General features: G+C 41.9%; 2 protein-coding genes across 4 annotated transcripts in view; both read left to right on the forward strand.

Moving 5' to 3' along the window:
* Positions 1 to 10846, forward strand: part of slco2a1 (solute carrier organic anion transporter family, member 2A1) — a 33661-nt gene extending 22815 nt beyond the window's left edge. Inside the window, exons 3-14 of one of the 2 annotated variants that reach the window (XM_031872895.1) lie at positions 1 to 83; positions 587 to 799; positions 1987 to 2085; positions 2181 to 2320; positions 3696 to 3768; positions 3936 to 4100; positions 4540 to 4744; positions 5860 to 6007; positions 7996 to 8159; positions 8713 to 8777; positions 9520 to 9640; positions 9745 to 10844. The exon at positions 1 to 83 is cut by the window's left edge and continues 80 nt beyond it. In XM_031872895.1, the coding sequence (XP_031728755.1) occupies positions 1 to 83; positions 587 to 799; positions 1987 to 2085; positions 2181 to 2320; positions 3696 to 3768; positions 3936 to 4100; positions 4540 to 4744; positions 5860 to 6007; positions 7996 to 8159; positions 8713 to 8777; positions 9520 to 9640; positions 9745 to 9865 (1597 nt within the window). In that variant the 3' untranslated portion in view covers positions 9866 to 10844. Of the gene's footprint in view, positions 84 to 586; positions 800 to 1986; positions 2086 to 2180; positions 2321 to 3695; positions 3769 to 3935; positions 4101 to 4539; positions 4745 to 5859; positions 6008 to 7995; positions 8160 to 8712; positions 8778 to 9519; positions 9641 to 9744 lie in introns of both variants that reach the window. The other variant, XM_031872896.1, reaches the window with a different exon arrangement.
* A 658-nt stretch (positions 10847 to 11504) lies between these two features.
* The window catches only part of rab6ba (RAB6B, member RAS oncogene family a), a 47541-nt gene continuing 43301 nt past the window's right edge, over positions 11505 to 15744 (forward strand). The window contains exon 1 of one of the 2 annotated variants that reach the window (XM_031872899.1): positions 11505 to 11779. In XM_031872899.1, coding sequence (XP_031728759.1) covers positions 11710 to 11779 — 70 coding nt within the window. In that variant the 5' untranslated portion in view covers positions 11505 to 11709. The remainder of the gene's footprint in view (positions 11780 to 15744) is intronic. The other variant, XM_031872901.1, reaches the window with a different exon arrangement.

Raw genomic sequence — 15744 nt, forward strand, 5'->3', positions numbered from 1 at the left:
CCTGCTGATGGCCGTCAGCGCCATGATGCTGACCTTACCTCACTTCTTATCCCAGCCCTACGAATACGACTCCGTATTACACAGTAAGACAAACACCTGAATGCGAGGCCACCGCTGTGACAGCTGGTGTGACTCAGTCCAGAGCAGGGGGACTCTGGAATGTACAAATATGTCAACGCAATTTATGAGACTTCACGTAAGGGTTGGTCTCAGTGAAGTCTCCATTAGCACTCAGCGGGAGTCAAACAAGTACCTGCTCTTTGGCTTTTTGTACCCGCCGGTGCTCTCCAGCTGAAATTTGGAAAAAACAGAAGGAAATTCATAATCTCTATGCACTTCCTGAAAGTTAAGTACATTAGAGTTACCTCCAAGGCATTTAATTTGTAAAAGCAATGTCCCTCTTTCCTATTTAAATTGACCCGCAGACAGAGTCAGCGAAGGGCCAGAGCGGCTTCAGGAAATGAGCTGGACATCTGCATCCACTGGCCTGTCGTTAACTCTTTTTTTTTTTTTTTTTTTTTTTTTTCTTTTCTCTTCTCTCTCTCCTCCCCCGTCCGCGTGTGACATATCACCTGTCGTGATCCAGATCGCCACGACATTTGCAACCTGCAGAGGAACTCGAGCGGCCTGGAGTCTTGTGGCCACGACGAGTCCAGGCGCCTGGCCGACACCAACAACCTGTGGCTGCTCATGGCCAGCGCTCAGCTGCTCTTCGGCGTGGGCTCGGTGCCCATCCAGCCGTTTGGGATCTCCTACATAGATGACTATGCTGGGCCCGGCAACTCCCCTCTTTACATAGGTGAATGGCCTGTAGTTCAGCGGTAGATTTGTTTGGATAAAAGAGAACACAACCTGAGGTACACGGTGCTATCGTCCTCGGGGATTCTGCAGTTGTTCATTTAGAAAAGCTTTTTAATATACAGATTTTAAACATGTATTTTGTGACATTGAGGTTTTAAAAAAAAGTGTTTTTTAGGTGTTGAGGTTCAAATGTTTCATATCTCACATAGCAAAACTGGAAAGGTTCTCTTTCATTGGTCAAAATAATAGGCATCCTTAAAGTACTCTAAATACGTAATATGAAAATCCTATTACATTTTTAAACTGGTTTTCTATATACTATAATATTCTGTCTGCTGAGGCAGAACAAAAAGCAATGATTTTGTTGAAAGTTTCAATAACTTGTGAAGGCATAATGAAAGATATAAGATATTTGGACACATAAACATGTTTTATATTCAGACACATTTGGTCACATCAATTCTTTTGTAAAAATGCCATTTTACACAATCAAACATTCAAAGAAATTCTCTAATTTTCTGACATTTTCTCTCTGCATTTCTTTCTGTCTTCTCTGCTGATCTTCTTTCCAGCGCTAACATCTTTTATTCTCCCACATTTACACCTACCCTTGTTGCCTGGACAAAAAGATAGATCAGTATCAGTGTTCTGAGCTCTGGGTGTAGTCACTTTCAGACAGTGTGTCTGCTGCAGTGCAACACAAATTTCAAAAGGAAACAACCTCAGTTAGGAGCATGGTAGAGTTAGCATCCGATGACTGAAATGTTTAGCAGCTAGAAACCTGAATTCATCCCAGCTAATGTTATTATGTTTTTGTTATTATGTGGCATAATGTTTTTGATACAATCAGCAAGTTGCACGTTTTTAAATTTAAGATTAAGCAGTTTATCATGATTTTTTTCCCATCCTTGTTATCCTCAGTCACAGAGCTGTGAGGAGACTGGTAGAGAGACTAAACCTGATTGGTTCATTCTGAGCAGCACACTGATTGGTGCTTTGCGTCGAGATTGATTTTGGGGCTATTAATGCATAAAAGCCAAAACAAACCTACACAAAACCATGTCAAGCAATAATGCCTTTTGGACAAAAAGTCAGATTGTGTCGCGATACAAGAACATTGTAAAACAGCTCAAGAATACTTAATAATACATAAACTCTGCCTCACATTGGCTTTATCATTCGCAGCCATCCTGTTTGCAGTATCTGTATTTGGGCCTGCCATCGGCTACCTGCTGGGCTCATTCATGCTGCGGATCTATGTGGACGTGGACAAAATTGGTTTAGGTAATGATCATGTGTTTACAGGCATCCCAAAGTTATTTTACAGTCGGGTTACAGCAAGAAGGATGACTCACTCGTCCACTGACGTTTCCTTGCAGGAGCTGAACTCGAGCTGCAACCGAGCGATCCCCGCTGGGTGGGGGCCTGGTGGATGGGGCTGCTCATCACCTCCGCCTGCCTGCTTCTCACTTCCATCCCTTACTTCTTCTTCCCTCGCAGAATGCCTTCAGACGATAATGTAAGACACTCACAAGGATCTTTCAGAGACGAAACAGCCCTGTTTTATGACCAATCATTCAGTGAACTGCAGCGTTTCGCTCATGTTTTACTGACACCTACTGGCTGTATGTCAGCATTGCGTTTTACTCCTCTGGGTTTTCACCGTCTTGAAGGCACAACAGGTTTCTCAATGTTAACATATTACGCCACATTATAACTGACATGTCATGTTACTGGACACATTCCAGTTCCCAAGAACTGTTTGTGAGTTACGTTTGACCTTTTAACAATCAGCAGAAAACATCAGATAGTCATTGACAATGTGACGCAGGATTCTGTCCCCAGTGAGTGAAACCACATTTTGGCTCTCCCAACTTTGTTCAGGGAAAAGAATAAAGCTGTTGTTGTAGTGGGTGTTACTTAAAGGTACAATGAGTCCGATTTTCCTAAAAAGAACAATGTTTAGAAGAAGAAGAAAAAAAAGATCCCTCTCAGTCATCCCTTAGACTAGAAGTGTATGGCGGTGTCTGTATCTGCAGAGACTCTGCCTTCTCATTGCATTTTCTTATTTTGCTGTTTTTGAGACGTTTCTGGGCGTCAATCTCGATTGGACGTAGCGACCAGGTGCTAGATCGTAAGCACGCATCAAAGAGTAAGCCGTGGAAACGGTGCCAAAAAATGCAAATAAAGCGAGGAGAAACTCCAAGGAGACAAAGCTCAAACGAGAGCGAATCTGGGGATGGCTTTCACCCGCTGGAGACCAGAGGGTGGTTGTTTTTTGGTGGTTGTTGAGGGGGGGGGGGGGGGGGGGCCAACTTTGACAAATCCTTGCCATATTACCCATAAAGGGATAGTTTGGATGTTTGGACCTGGGGTTGTATGAGGTACTTTTCCATTGTGAATGTATTACCTACAGTAGATGGCGGTCGAACTGGAGGCGTGTAGACCTCATACAACCCCACTTCAAAACATCTGAACCAACCCTTTAAAATCCACTCTAAAATCAGTAGAATTAAATACATTTGGACACATTAAAACTAAGAGCATGTATTTTAGTATGAAAGAGCCATAAAAAAACTTTGAGAGACAAAAACTCAGAAATCTTCCATTGTGGTGTTTGACAGCTTCTGGTAATTTTGAATGCATGAGCACTGTGGAGCTATTGCACAGAGCTGTCAAGTCAGTTCTAATGTTCCCACGTCACTGACGTCACCAATGCAGCATGAACAAACAAAGGGGGTGTAAGATGACCGATGATTCAGGCTTCCCAACTAAGAACAGAGCTGATGTGATTTTGCAAGCGGCCCTCTAAATTTAGAATTGGTACAACTGTATTCATTACATAGCAGATATTTGCCTTCACACACAGTTTTATACTGCATGTTATGTTTCAGGTGATTGGAAGTGAAACGGACATGAGTGATGACTTCAAGAAGCCAGATGTCTCCTTACTGGATTTCCTGAAAAGTAAGTATATTAGATTCAGATTGCAAAGGTTCCACCTGTTAGATACACAGTTTAATTTTCTTAACATGTCCTGTAATGGATAGATAAGAGAGAGAGAGAGAGAGAGAGGGAGTTTCTACTGAAGTCGATGCCAGTAGTAATCAGTGTGTGTGCTTGTGTCTGATCAGTGTTTCCCAGAATGTTTGTCCACCTCCTGTTGAGCCCTCTCTTCCTGATGCTGGTCCTGGCCCAGTGCTGCTTCTCCTCCGTGATCGCGGGCCTCGCTACGTTCCTCAACAAGTTTCTGGAGCGGCAGTACAGTGCATCGGCCGCCGACAGCAGCCTGCTAGTAGGTAAGTGCAAATGTAAAGATGGGGCTTCAGGAACAGATCCCACGATGGACTACTTTCAGTCGACTGCTTGTAATCAATGTCAGCAGTTAGATGATTCAAGTCATGATGTACAGCGTGGTTTGTATTGAACCATTTATGTGAACTTTGGGGGGGAAATGAAACAGTCTGTTAAATGTATTTAATGGACACTGTGGAGTGTGTCAGCCTGCTTGCACTATGGCCACTTTCCAAAGAGTGAATTAGGTTTGTGCTGTCACCTTTTCCCACATGATCATGTTATTTGGGTTTTTGCTTCCTTTCTAAAGCTTTAACCTTTACAATAGAACAGACTGCACCTGCTATTTGTGTCACAATGTCAGGAAACGCATAAAATGACACATGAAGTAGACAACGATTAGGAAATTTACATGCCGATCACTGAGCTGTCCGCGGTTACCAGGTGCTGTGAATCTGCCATCTGTCGCGGTGGGGATGCTGATCGGCGGGGTCATCATGAAGAAGGCCGGCCTCTCCCTGAAGACCATCCCGCGCTTCTCCGTTGCCATGCTGACCATGTCCACCCTCCTCTTCATCCCTCTCTTCTTCATGGGCTGTCCCACGCAGAAAGTGTCTGAGGTCAATCACTACCAGATCGGACAGTATCGGTGAGTGAGAAGGGTGGGTCATTCCAATGATGAGGGTTTTCATTGTTTTAGGTCATTAATATGGAAATTGTAGGTTAGTCTGGCCAGGATTTGGGCTAAAATGGGCCAGTGTTACCTTTCAACATGCCCAGCCATGAAAATACTTCCATGTCAGTATTTTGGAACCTGCATTGTTTACACCCACGTTTGCCTGTAGTGGTCCTTCTCCCTGCCTTTCTATTGGCACATTGCTACATTTTTTGGCGCGTTTCTGAAACTGACTGTAGATCAGTGGAGCAGCCTGAAACTGTGACAAGAAAGGGTATTGCATTGTGCATGCGTGTGCGTGTGTGTGTGTGTGTTTGTGTTTGTGCACAAGATAAACGAATTGGGGGTCCTGCTCATAAAAACATACAACACTATTAGTGGTCAAATAATCCACAGGGCACCTTTAATGGTCTGACAGCACAAAAAAAAAATATGTTGTCATCAAAATTGGAATTTTTGAAGCAACTTAAATGTCCAGTGTGTATCATTTTGGTGGATCTATTAGCAGAAATATCAAATATAGAAATGTATGTTTTAATCAGTGTATAATCACCTGAAACTAAGAATTGTCAGGTTTTTGTTAGCTTAGAATGAGCCCTTCAAACCACATACGGAGCTGGTCCTTGTCACGAAGTCCGCCATGTTGCACCGCCATGTTTCCACTGTAGCCCTGAAAGGACAAACCAAACACTGGCTCTAGAGAGGTCGTTTCACGTTTTTTACGTTACGTGAGAGCTGCCGTAGTTCTCCGACACACTTGTGAAACGTGAGCTGGTGGCTGCTAAACCAGATACCCTCTGAGCGAGACGAACTGCGTTACCACGGTTTTGCACTCAGCGGCTCACGGCGCCACAGTCTTGGAACGGGAGGAGTGAGAGGAGGGGTAGTCTGTTGTCACCAAATCTTACACACTGTCCCTTTAAGAAAAACTCTTCCCATGTCTAAGCTAGCATGGTCAGCTTAAACCTTTTGTGACTGCAGGTTGCTGTTGTTGATAAAGTCACAAAGTACTAGGATGTAGTCGAGTCAAAAGCCAACATGCTAATAGACATGGACTGTTCTAAACTTGTTTTCTCTGCCCTCCACAGGTCCCTATCCCTGTGCTACTCCAACTGCTCCTGCCCCGCCAGTGCCTTCAACCCTGTGTGTGGCTCTGATGGAATCGAGTATATTTCTCCTTGCCATGCGGGCTGCACCAACTTCACCAAAGTCCCGAACAACACCCACAGGGTTCAGGTCAGTGCCCCTTCTATGCACCTGGCACCATGGTTTAGTCCCACAGTATGCTTGTGATAGTGGGCTGCATCAACACAACTTGACTTTTCGCTGCCTTTTTTAATTTGGGGAATATTTGTGCAACACTAGAATAACAATACAATAAATCATCAGCAGTAATAAGTGAAATTACCGGATGCAGACTAATCATGTAAGATAGGAATGCTAGGTACGTTTACTGAAAACAAAAAGAATATATACAATTTGTTTTTACAGCAGAAAAAGTGTATAATTGTCTCTTCTAATCGAATATAATTGTTCTGAATGTGGGATGAGGGAATATGTTTTTGGTTCTTGTCCTACAGGCTCTGTAACTGAGCCTGTGAGGGTGTAATTAACCTTTAACTGTGTTGGGACAGAGTGCCGTAGGGAAAGCTTACGCTGCATTGAGGGCGTTTTTAAATCTGATCATCAAAAGGGTAGACTTGATCTTTTGTCATCATTTTTTTCCCATTGTTAAAGGGACCGTTCATCCCAAAAAACAAAAATACATATTTTTCCTCTTACCTGTAGTGCTATTTGTCAATCTAGATTGTTCTGGCGTGAGTTGCCTAGATTTAGAGATATCGGCCTGCGTTCCTTAAAATACAATGTAATTAGATGGCACTTGGCTTGTGGTGCTCAAAGGACCAAAAAAAATACCGTGCAGTATCGCGGTGCAGAAGGAAAGAAAGGAAAGAGGCTTTGCTCTTGAGTTTTTCAAATGTGTCTTTTTGCGCTTTTCACGCCACAAGTTGAGTGCCATAAATTCCTATTATATTCTAGAGAAGGCAGACATATCTCCAACGCTAGGCAACTCCCCCCCAAAACAATCTATACTGTTAATTAAATAGCACTACAGGTAAGAGGAAATGCATGTATTTAGATTTTATGGTGAACTGTCCCTTTTACGACGATACTTGCAACAGGAAGTGACTTTGGCCTAAGATGCCTCTTTAGAACTGGGACACAAACAAGATTTTGGGGTGTTATCCCATATTTAGACTTTGTGACATATCTGCTAAATGAACATGCATTTCATATCAGCAGACATACAATACATAATGTGTCTCCTGAGCCAGGAGCTTCCAGTATAGTAGCAGTCAGAACAGACTGCTCTGCTACTCTCTCACAATCAATGTCTGATCAATGCTTATTAGTCACAGAGCGTATAGGAGGTGTTTTTAGAGGGACGAAACGTCAGTATTTAGACGTCACAGCTTGTGAATCATCTTCCAGTGGGTGGAATGTGTGAAACTGCAAATAGATTTTATTAGTCAGCATGTCAGCCTGCTGTTTAATGCTGCACAACAAACACAAACAGGGATGGCTACAGCAACCTAATGTATTAATCCCAAGAAGTCTCAGAATATTTATTTTCTCTTCTTCTTGCACTCAGATGTGCAATCAATAAGGTCTGAAATCGTCTTCATTAACTATTGCTGCATTTTGACTTGAATAAATCAGCCAAAAAAGTATTTGGTGTAGTTTGAGGGTGAAAGATCCATTTTAAATGTAGAAAATATTTATAGCTGAAGTTTATAGCTGCAGAAATCCAACCTTTCTTACTGTATACAAGTAAGGTACATGTACTTTCCATGTTTTCACAGAAAAAGCTATTAATTTTCTGAGAATTAGATGAGAAGATCGATGCCACTCTCATGATTGTGCGCTGAATATGAAGCTAGAGCCAGGAGGAAATTAGCTTAGCTTAGCTTAGCATAAAGAATGCAATCGGGGGGAAACATCGAGCCTGGCTCTGTCCAAAGGTACAAATCTACCTCGCAGCATCTCTGAAGCTGAGAGCAAGTTTAGAGCTAACCGGCTGCTAACTTCATATTTGGAATACAGACATGAGAGTGACGTCGACCTTCTCATCTCACACTCAAGAAAGCAAATAAATATATTTCCAAAAACCTTTTTTTCTGTCGAGATAACAACAATAATGTTTGCTTGCTGTCTGGATACAGCTGTACACCAACTGCAGGTGTATATCAGGGAGCCAGAGTAATGCCCAGCCTGCTCCCTGTCCGAACAACTGTCGTCACCTCCTCCTCCCCGTCATTCTTGTCATCTCCCTGGCCTCACTGATCGCCTGCCTCACTCACAACCCCATGTACATGATGGTGCTCAGGTAAGGAAGGATGAACAATGAAGAACAATGTACTACAGTGTATTCTCGTATTCTTCTTAATTTCTTGTTATTCCTTTTAGATTCAAAATGACCAAAATGTATCTAATGGATGATATAATGTGCTTGTCCTAGAGTAAAAACTCTAACTTGTGATCATATGAATCATATATTTTAATCTAGTCTTTTACTAATACTGTTTTAAGCAACAATTGACTTAGTAGCTTTTGTTTTTTACAAAACCTTTGCAAAATAAAGTCAAACACAAAAGTTAATACAGGAGTTCAGTGGGCTCTGAATGTAGGAGAGCTATGAGATGGAATGCTCCATAGACTACTGCTCAAAATGTGATGAGAAATTAGCTTTGCAAGGTTGCCTAAAGATGCCTAATCTGATTTATTTCTACAATTGAATTGTTTAATTTAATTGTTTTTGAAATATGAAATATGATTTGTCACTTCTGCTGTTGTCTAGTCTATTGTATTGAAGAATGACAAGGTGCACCAATATAAAACACAGGTATTGACCTTCTAATTACTTTTCCTCTTCATTTCAGATGTGTTCCCTCTGAAGAGAAGTCATTTGCGATAGGAATTCAATTTTTACTCATGAGAATATTAGGTAAGTCAGGACACAAATCCTGTTTGTGTGTAGCGCCATACTCGTATGAATAACTAGTTATTGTATTAACGATAAGCTTCTGTTTGTCAAACGGTCCAATAGAGCCTCCAAATCCCAGCATGTCCTCCTAGCTCACCGTTGTATGGAGCCTCAAAGTGTCCAAAACTAAATGAATAAATAAACAGTCAGAAATGAATATTTGCATGAATAAATTGTGAAAAATATATTAATGATCAAATAAATTACGTAGTATTTGAATTAATTATTATAAAATTATTTCTTTATTCTTATTTTTCATAATAACCGTGTAATAGGAGGTCAAGTTTCATTTTAGAAATAACATGAAATAAAGGTGTCAATGGGAAGTCTGCTATTATGAATTAATAACAAGTGAACTCCAATAAAACTCTGTAATTATGATGATAACAGTGATGAAATAATATTTTATATGAATGTTTAATTTCTGAAATTTTCTCACAAACTTGAGAAATTGGTTAATTTAGGCTATATATTAATTTGCATTGCCTATTATTCATTTAATATTGCACACTTAAGGGCTTTGTACAGTTGAGTGTCATTGGGCTGCTGTACAGCGCTCCCACAAAATTGAACTTAACTTTGAATTCCATTCATCAGAACATCTAAGCAAATGTTGGACTGCCCTCTAGTGGCTCTAGCTCAACCACATGGAGATAGAAATGTGTTTACTCTCTACATACTCACCTCTTTGTCCCCCTCTCAGCCTGGCTGCCCGCCCCCGCTCTCTTCGGGACGGCCATCGATACGTCATGCATCTGGTGGAGGCGCGTGTGTGGAAAGAAGTTTAGCTGTGGTTACTACGACAACAACATCTTGAGGAACCGGTTAGAAAACGCACCACTCGGAGCGCATCTCGCACAGACAATATATCCACACCACTGTTGACATCATCTGTCTTCATCTGTGTTCATCTGTCTGATCCCTGCAGGTACTTGGGCTTACAGGTGGGTTACAAGGTCATGGGTATCGTCCTGCTGATGATGCTGGGGTGGAAGGCCAAGCGGACCCAGGTGTACAGTCTGGAGAAGAGGCCAGAAGGACTGCTCTGAGCTGAGCTCCAAGCCTCTGCGTCCCCTGAAGTTCTGCTGTGGTGGGTAAACATGCCGGAGAACAGTGTTGCAGAGCCAAGCTGTGTCAGCTGGAGAAAGCCGCAGCCAAGACATGCCTGCACTGACCTCAATTTCTGGAGGCCCACTTCCTCACCTGGTGCTTCACTGGCTGGAGTTGAGATGTAATGTTTTTGGATGCTTTAAAGTTTATGATTGGATTTACTCTGACAACATCACCCACTTATTACAAGTTAAGAGATGACAGCTAAAACACCTCTCTTGTGTGGTACCTCAACAATTATGATGGGTTCAAACAACACGTACATATCTTTGTCTATTACTTGTTCCTATAAGGGAGGAATCTGTTCAGGTTTCTATTTCCAATGGGAACATATTCTGTAACTAATTAAATGTATTAGCTTAATATTTAAGTTTATCTTTTTATAGATGTTTGTCTCATACACTGAGACATCTGTGATAACTGCAATACTAATTTCATATATACCATGATCACATATAACACTTGATTGAATTGCAATGCTTATGAATTTTGAGATATCAAGAATGTACACTGTTTCTTGTAAATTGAATTAAACGCACACATTATGCTCGCTGCTGGTGTGGTTATATTGGTTACAGTGGAGTGCATAAATGTGTACTGGCTAATATAAAGTACAATTAATCAAGTCGGCGTGAAGTCCTTTATTCATTTCTGTGTTTATGTCTTAAAGGCTAGACAACCAACCAAATGTCCAAGTTTTACAGCACCAGTGGTTTTGGTATTTCAATTAATTTCTAATTTCCATCTCTTGAGTACAGTATAGCAGCCAAGGTGAGTCCTTTATTTTTAGATAGTAGTGTGGTCATATGTGTGTTAGAGGGGTCCCTGTGACAACATTTGAAGACCTTTTTTTGTAGTTTAGATTGTGCTCACTTGGTTCATATTCCTGAATTAAGTTGCATTTCATCAATTGACTGCAAACAAACTTACACACAAAAATAAATATGAATAAATATATAATAAAAAATAAGTAGTAGCATTTGAGTGCTGATTAGTCTGTGTGAAATGTGTCTAGTCTGCTCTGTGCACTAAGTACACAGTAAATATAGTATGTACAGGTGAGTAAGTGACTAAATATCTGGACATAGCACTTTAATCGATATCGAATATATGTCTCTATATTTCTAAAGTCTGAGAAAATAACCATGATGTCATCAGGGTTGTCACAGCTGTAAACTACAGAGGTTCATTTAAAGGCAAGTACGGTATTTCCTATCAAGTTGCATTCTGGGAAATTGTAGAATTCAGTGTTTTAATCATTGTGGACCATTGATTTTAACAATTTTTTTTTTTTTTTTTTACACCTGTCTCTTATGAGTTAACAAACTATGGGAGTGCAATACCACATCACTGGAATACCCCTTTAAGTGTAAACTATTAGCGTGATTGACACGTATAAACCCATGTTCGCATAATTTGTGTTGAGCCAAGTGAAGAAGTTCTTCCAGACGGATGAAACCGGGGCCCAGCAGCACGGTTGTCATGTCGGCCTCTCCCTCTCCTCCGACTCGCATGACGTCATTTTATATCACAGCTGTCTTTCCACGGAGAACGAGGAGAGGCCGCGCATGCGCAGAAGCCTTCGGGTTAGTAAAAAAACACCACCCATCACGGACCGGTGCAGCAGCAGCAGCAGTAGTGTGTTCCCATCACGGGCGCTGAACGGAGAGCAACACCACCGCCTTTTCCACCCAGCATCTTCACCAACCAACGCAGAACTCGAGTGGGAACACACGGGTCCACTCAGGCTGTCCTCCGGTGTCCAGACTTCCTCCTCTTCAACATGTCTGTTGGCAGTGATTTTGGAAACCCTCTAAGAAAATTCAAACTCGTCTTTCTGGGGGAGCAAAGTGGTGAGACATGTTTAAATTCTCCCGAGAAGTTCGGTCTCGGTCGCGTGTCAAGTGAACCCGTTGCACCTGCTGGCCAGTCAGCGAGTTCATCTCGTTGAAGAGTCGTAACGTTACGTTTCGCTATAGTCCGGAGGTTCTATCTTTATTTTGAGTAGTAAGGTTTAAACGGAAAGATAAAGACAACATGTCTTCACCGGTGAACTGTGTGCTTTCAGTTTGTGAGAGAGAGGGTGAGGAAGGGAGGGCGTGATTTAAATCAAATTACAGCTTCACACAATAGACTGGTGTGTGTGTGTGTGTGTGTGTGTGTGTGTGTGTGTGTGAATAATAGCCTGCAGTTAAGTTTAACAGTGATATTACAGAGGCTGTAATAAAGCTTTAATCTCTGCCTTGTGAGGCGTTTAAGGTGGCGATTAGTTTTGAAACACCCCAGACTATTCAGATCTACACAGCGTCGGTTTGACATGAGTAATGCTCGGTGCATGAGCCTGAATATCTGCATGTAGAGCCCGTGTGCAGCCTCTGATGCCGTGGATGATGCGAGTTGGTAAAGGTTCCTGTGTGGAGACACACCCAGCTCCTCAGAGATGAGAGAACTTGTGCGGCTGCAGTCTCTGTCCTGGAGTTGTTCCAGTCTGACCAAGTTTGTGTTCGTGCATGATGAATTAATTGATCTATTAAGTATAGTTTTAGCGTAAGATCTGCATGACACACACTAAGACGTCATTATGGCATCTTGTGGAGACCCGTCTTTGGTTTATCCGTGCCTTTTATTTTTTTTGAGGTTTCAATGTTGAAACAAAATAGTTTCTCACGAGACCGCACAGAGCTGGATGAGACATGATTTGAATCTTTAGGTTTACGTTGTCTTTTGAACGGAGCAGGTCTGTTTATCGTCTATAACTCAGAGGTCTGGAGCAGCCAACTGAACCACATTAGTCATGGTTCAGGCCTTCAGCAGGTCCTATTGATCATCCAGTATAAGGGGGGGTCATGCATGACACAGTATATTTTGTTCCTGTTACAACAGTGTAGCATCCTCATTGTCTCAATAAGAGAGGATATATGTTGTGTAATATGTGGATTGTCTCTGTACACTGAGATGCATTAAGAATCAGAAACCCTGAGATCATTACGGACAATGAATGTTGCCCTGCAGAGTATCTGGTTAAGACTGCTGTTATAACAATTAGTCGATTCATCTATAAGAATAAACAAGGATTTCTCAATGTTTTATAACATTGTATTTTAAATATCTTTAGTTTTGGACCGTCAGGCAAAACAAGTTATTTGTAGGCATGAAATTGGGCTCTAGCAGACATGATGGTCATTTTTTTGTTTACTATTTTCTATCATTTTAGAGATTAACCACTAATATTAAAAAGTGAACCTTACTTTCATCTCTAAATGAAAGGAAATGAGAGTAAATATAATCATATGCAAACATCGGCCTGTTGGTTGGCTTGACTCTTGGGCAGCTTTATGACGTTTAGTGCCAAGCAACAAGCCAAAGGGGATTTGGCAGCACAAACCTAAATTAGGGAGTGTTCATATTCACCAGACCACAAGGCTGCTCAATGCTTTCACATTGCAATGAGCAAACAACCATACAGGGATGAAGAGACATCATGTATTCCTTATTAGAAGGGTTAGTATTGAAAAGGATTTATAGGTCTTCATTATGTTTGAGTTTGTGTGTGTTATGTAAAGCTTTATTTCATCTCAAATATCAATATTCATGGTCTTTGTTATCATTTAAATGCTGAATGAGCAACTGGTAGTAATATAAAAGCAGAGGCCTCGGGCTTTCAGGTCAGACAAAGGTTTGCAGATCCTTTTCGTTTCCTTCTCTCACGAATAATGTTCTACTTATTCAGTTTTACTCTGTGCGTGTTTATTGTGCAGAGCATTACAGGATATATTATAATATCCAGAATAGTTACATGCGTGTGTGACATATATGGACATAAATTGGTTGTAACTGAAAGTAGGCCTGAATTATTATTATTATTAAGGAACATTTGTCATCAATGAATCTTGTCCCATTATAACAGTGGGCAGGTAAGTAAGTACATTCCATAATAGTGCAACACCTTTAGTTATCGCTTCTTAAAATCTGCTTTTAAAAGAAAACCCTTGTTTCCCATAATCACCACTGCATGGTAATTATGGTAACTGCTGTAAAGTGTTATCAGCGAGATAAAACCCTTTGGCCTGATATAATGTTGGAGCTTTGGCTTTTGGAGCGTAGGATGCAGTGGCTGGCCTCATTCTGTGGCACCTTTGGTAAAAAGGCGTGAACCCTTAAGCCCCCGTAGACCCTGCCGGTCTGCAGTGACGGGTCCCAGCCAGTCTGGAGGAGTGAGGTCTGTGCCCGCTATCAGAGCGAGGGGACTTTATTTGTCAACCAGCGCTCATCCAGAGAGCGGCGTCGTCGTGTTTGATTGGGTTGTCTCCGGCAGGAGCTGCATCTCTCTGACATGTCTGCTATAATTGCAGCTGGTGCCCAGGCGGGCGTGAATCCCGTCAGCGCTGCCACTATCATTTATTAATGTACACGGCCGGACTCAAGTATGTCAGGAACGGGGGCACGAGCACAGAAAAGACCACTTATTCTTTCTGGGTTGGTATTTACTGTGTACAGTGAAGACCCATAATGGTGGAAGTGAGTGAAAAATAAAAGGAAAAAGATGGCACCGCTGTTGTGTTTTTCATAAAACAATCGGCTAACGTCAGAGAGGTGGGTGGAAGCAGGCAGAATGTTAAATGAGCCGTCAGGAGGTCTCTCCTCCTGCATACGTCTTTGGGTGTTTTCTGAACCGCCTGTACAAAGGAGGCTGGCTCAAGATTTCTCCCTGACAAAGCTGAAGGCTTACAGCAGGCCAGTCTGCTGTATCCCAGTCTGGTGTGCCCACGCAGCTTTTTGCAAGTTCCAGCCTCGGAGCAGTCAGCCAGGTCGTTGTTGGAACACCTCAGACTACTGCTCTGCATTTATTGGGTCATAGATATTTATCTAATCCCCTGCTGCATGCTTCATTTCACCTCAGAAAAGCAGATGGGAATACATTTGGTAGATGCGACCGCGTGGCTGCCATGAGATTTTACTCACTGAATCAAAATGCCATCTCCCATCTTCCACCGCACGGAGATCGCCATCGCACAAACCAGAGCTGGCTTCAGAAATACTGCTGAGTCACCGCACTGATGTGCTTCAAAGTGAGGGTTGGGTTGGTTGTCTGATGCATCAATCACTGTGTCTCGAGGGGAACGGCTTTCTAAGCAAATGAAACTTGAGTTTTTCCTCACTGAGGCTGTGAAACCGCAGGTGCAGATGCAGATACCACGTATTTACCCACACATGCACACATCAATAACATGCCGGTTATTTTATACAGACGTTGTACAATGATAAGCAGAAATACTGTTGCAAACAAAAGCCACAGTTGTGTCTGGATTAGTATCCACCACTTGAGACAGGAAGGTTAGCAGGAGGTAGTGCAGTCGAACAGTTTTGTTGGATGCGTTTCCGTCTGGTTACGTATTTGGTTTCCGTATAGACGAGTTTGATCTGAAAGTGACTTCTAAAAACGGCTTCCGGGACTTGATGTGCAGATAACGTGGAGCCTGTATGTGCACCATGTTTCCTCTCAGGAACCGAGACAATTATTACATGGTGACAATATCATGCTGGTGTGAATCAGAGGAAGCTGGAGATGAAACACTGCTGTGATTTTCATGTTGGTCGGTTTGTTTCATTTGCTTTTTATTTTCTGTTCCAGCTCCTTGAAACTCTATGCAACAAATAATAATTTCCTTATAGCTAACACAGGCCATTTATCTTGTTTTTACATTGTGATACTAAATCTTTTATATATGCTGATATGTATACCTATGCTCATGAAAATGTCTCCAGCTTGATGGTCAAAAGTCATTTCATTCAGAAATCTTCCTGAAGCTACTGCTTG

This window comes from Anarrhichthys ocellatus, unplaced genomic scaffold, assembly GCF_004355925.1.
Source record: "Anarrhichthys ocellatus isolate YVR2014 unplaced genomic scaffold, GSC_Weel_1.0 scaffold67, whole genome shotgun sequence".
NCBI classification, from domain to species: domain Eukaryota; kingdom Metazoa; phylum Chordata; class Actinopteri; order Perciformes; family Anarhichadidae; genus Anarrhichthys; species Anarrhichthys ocellatus.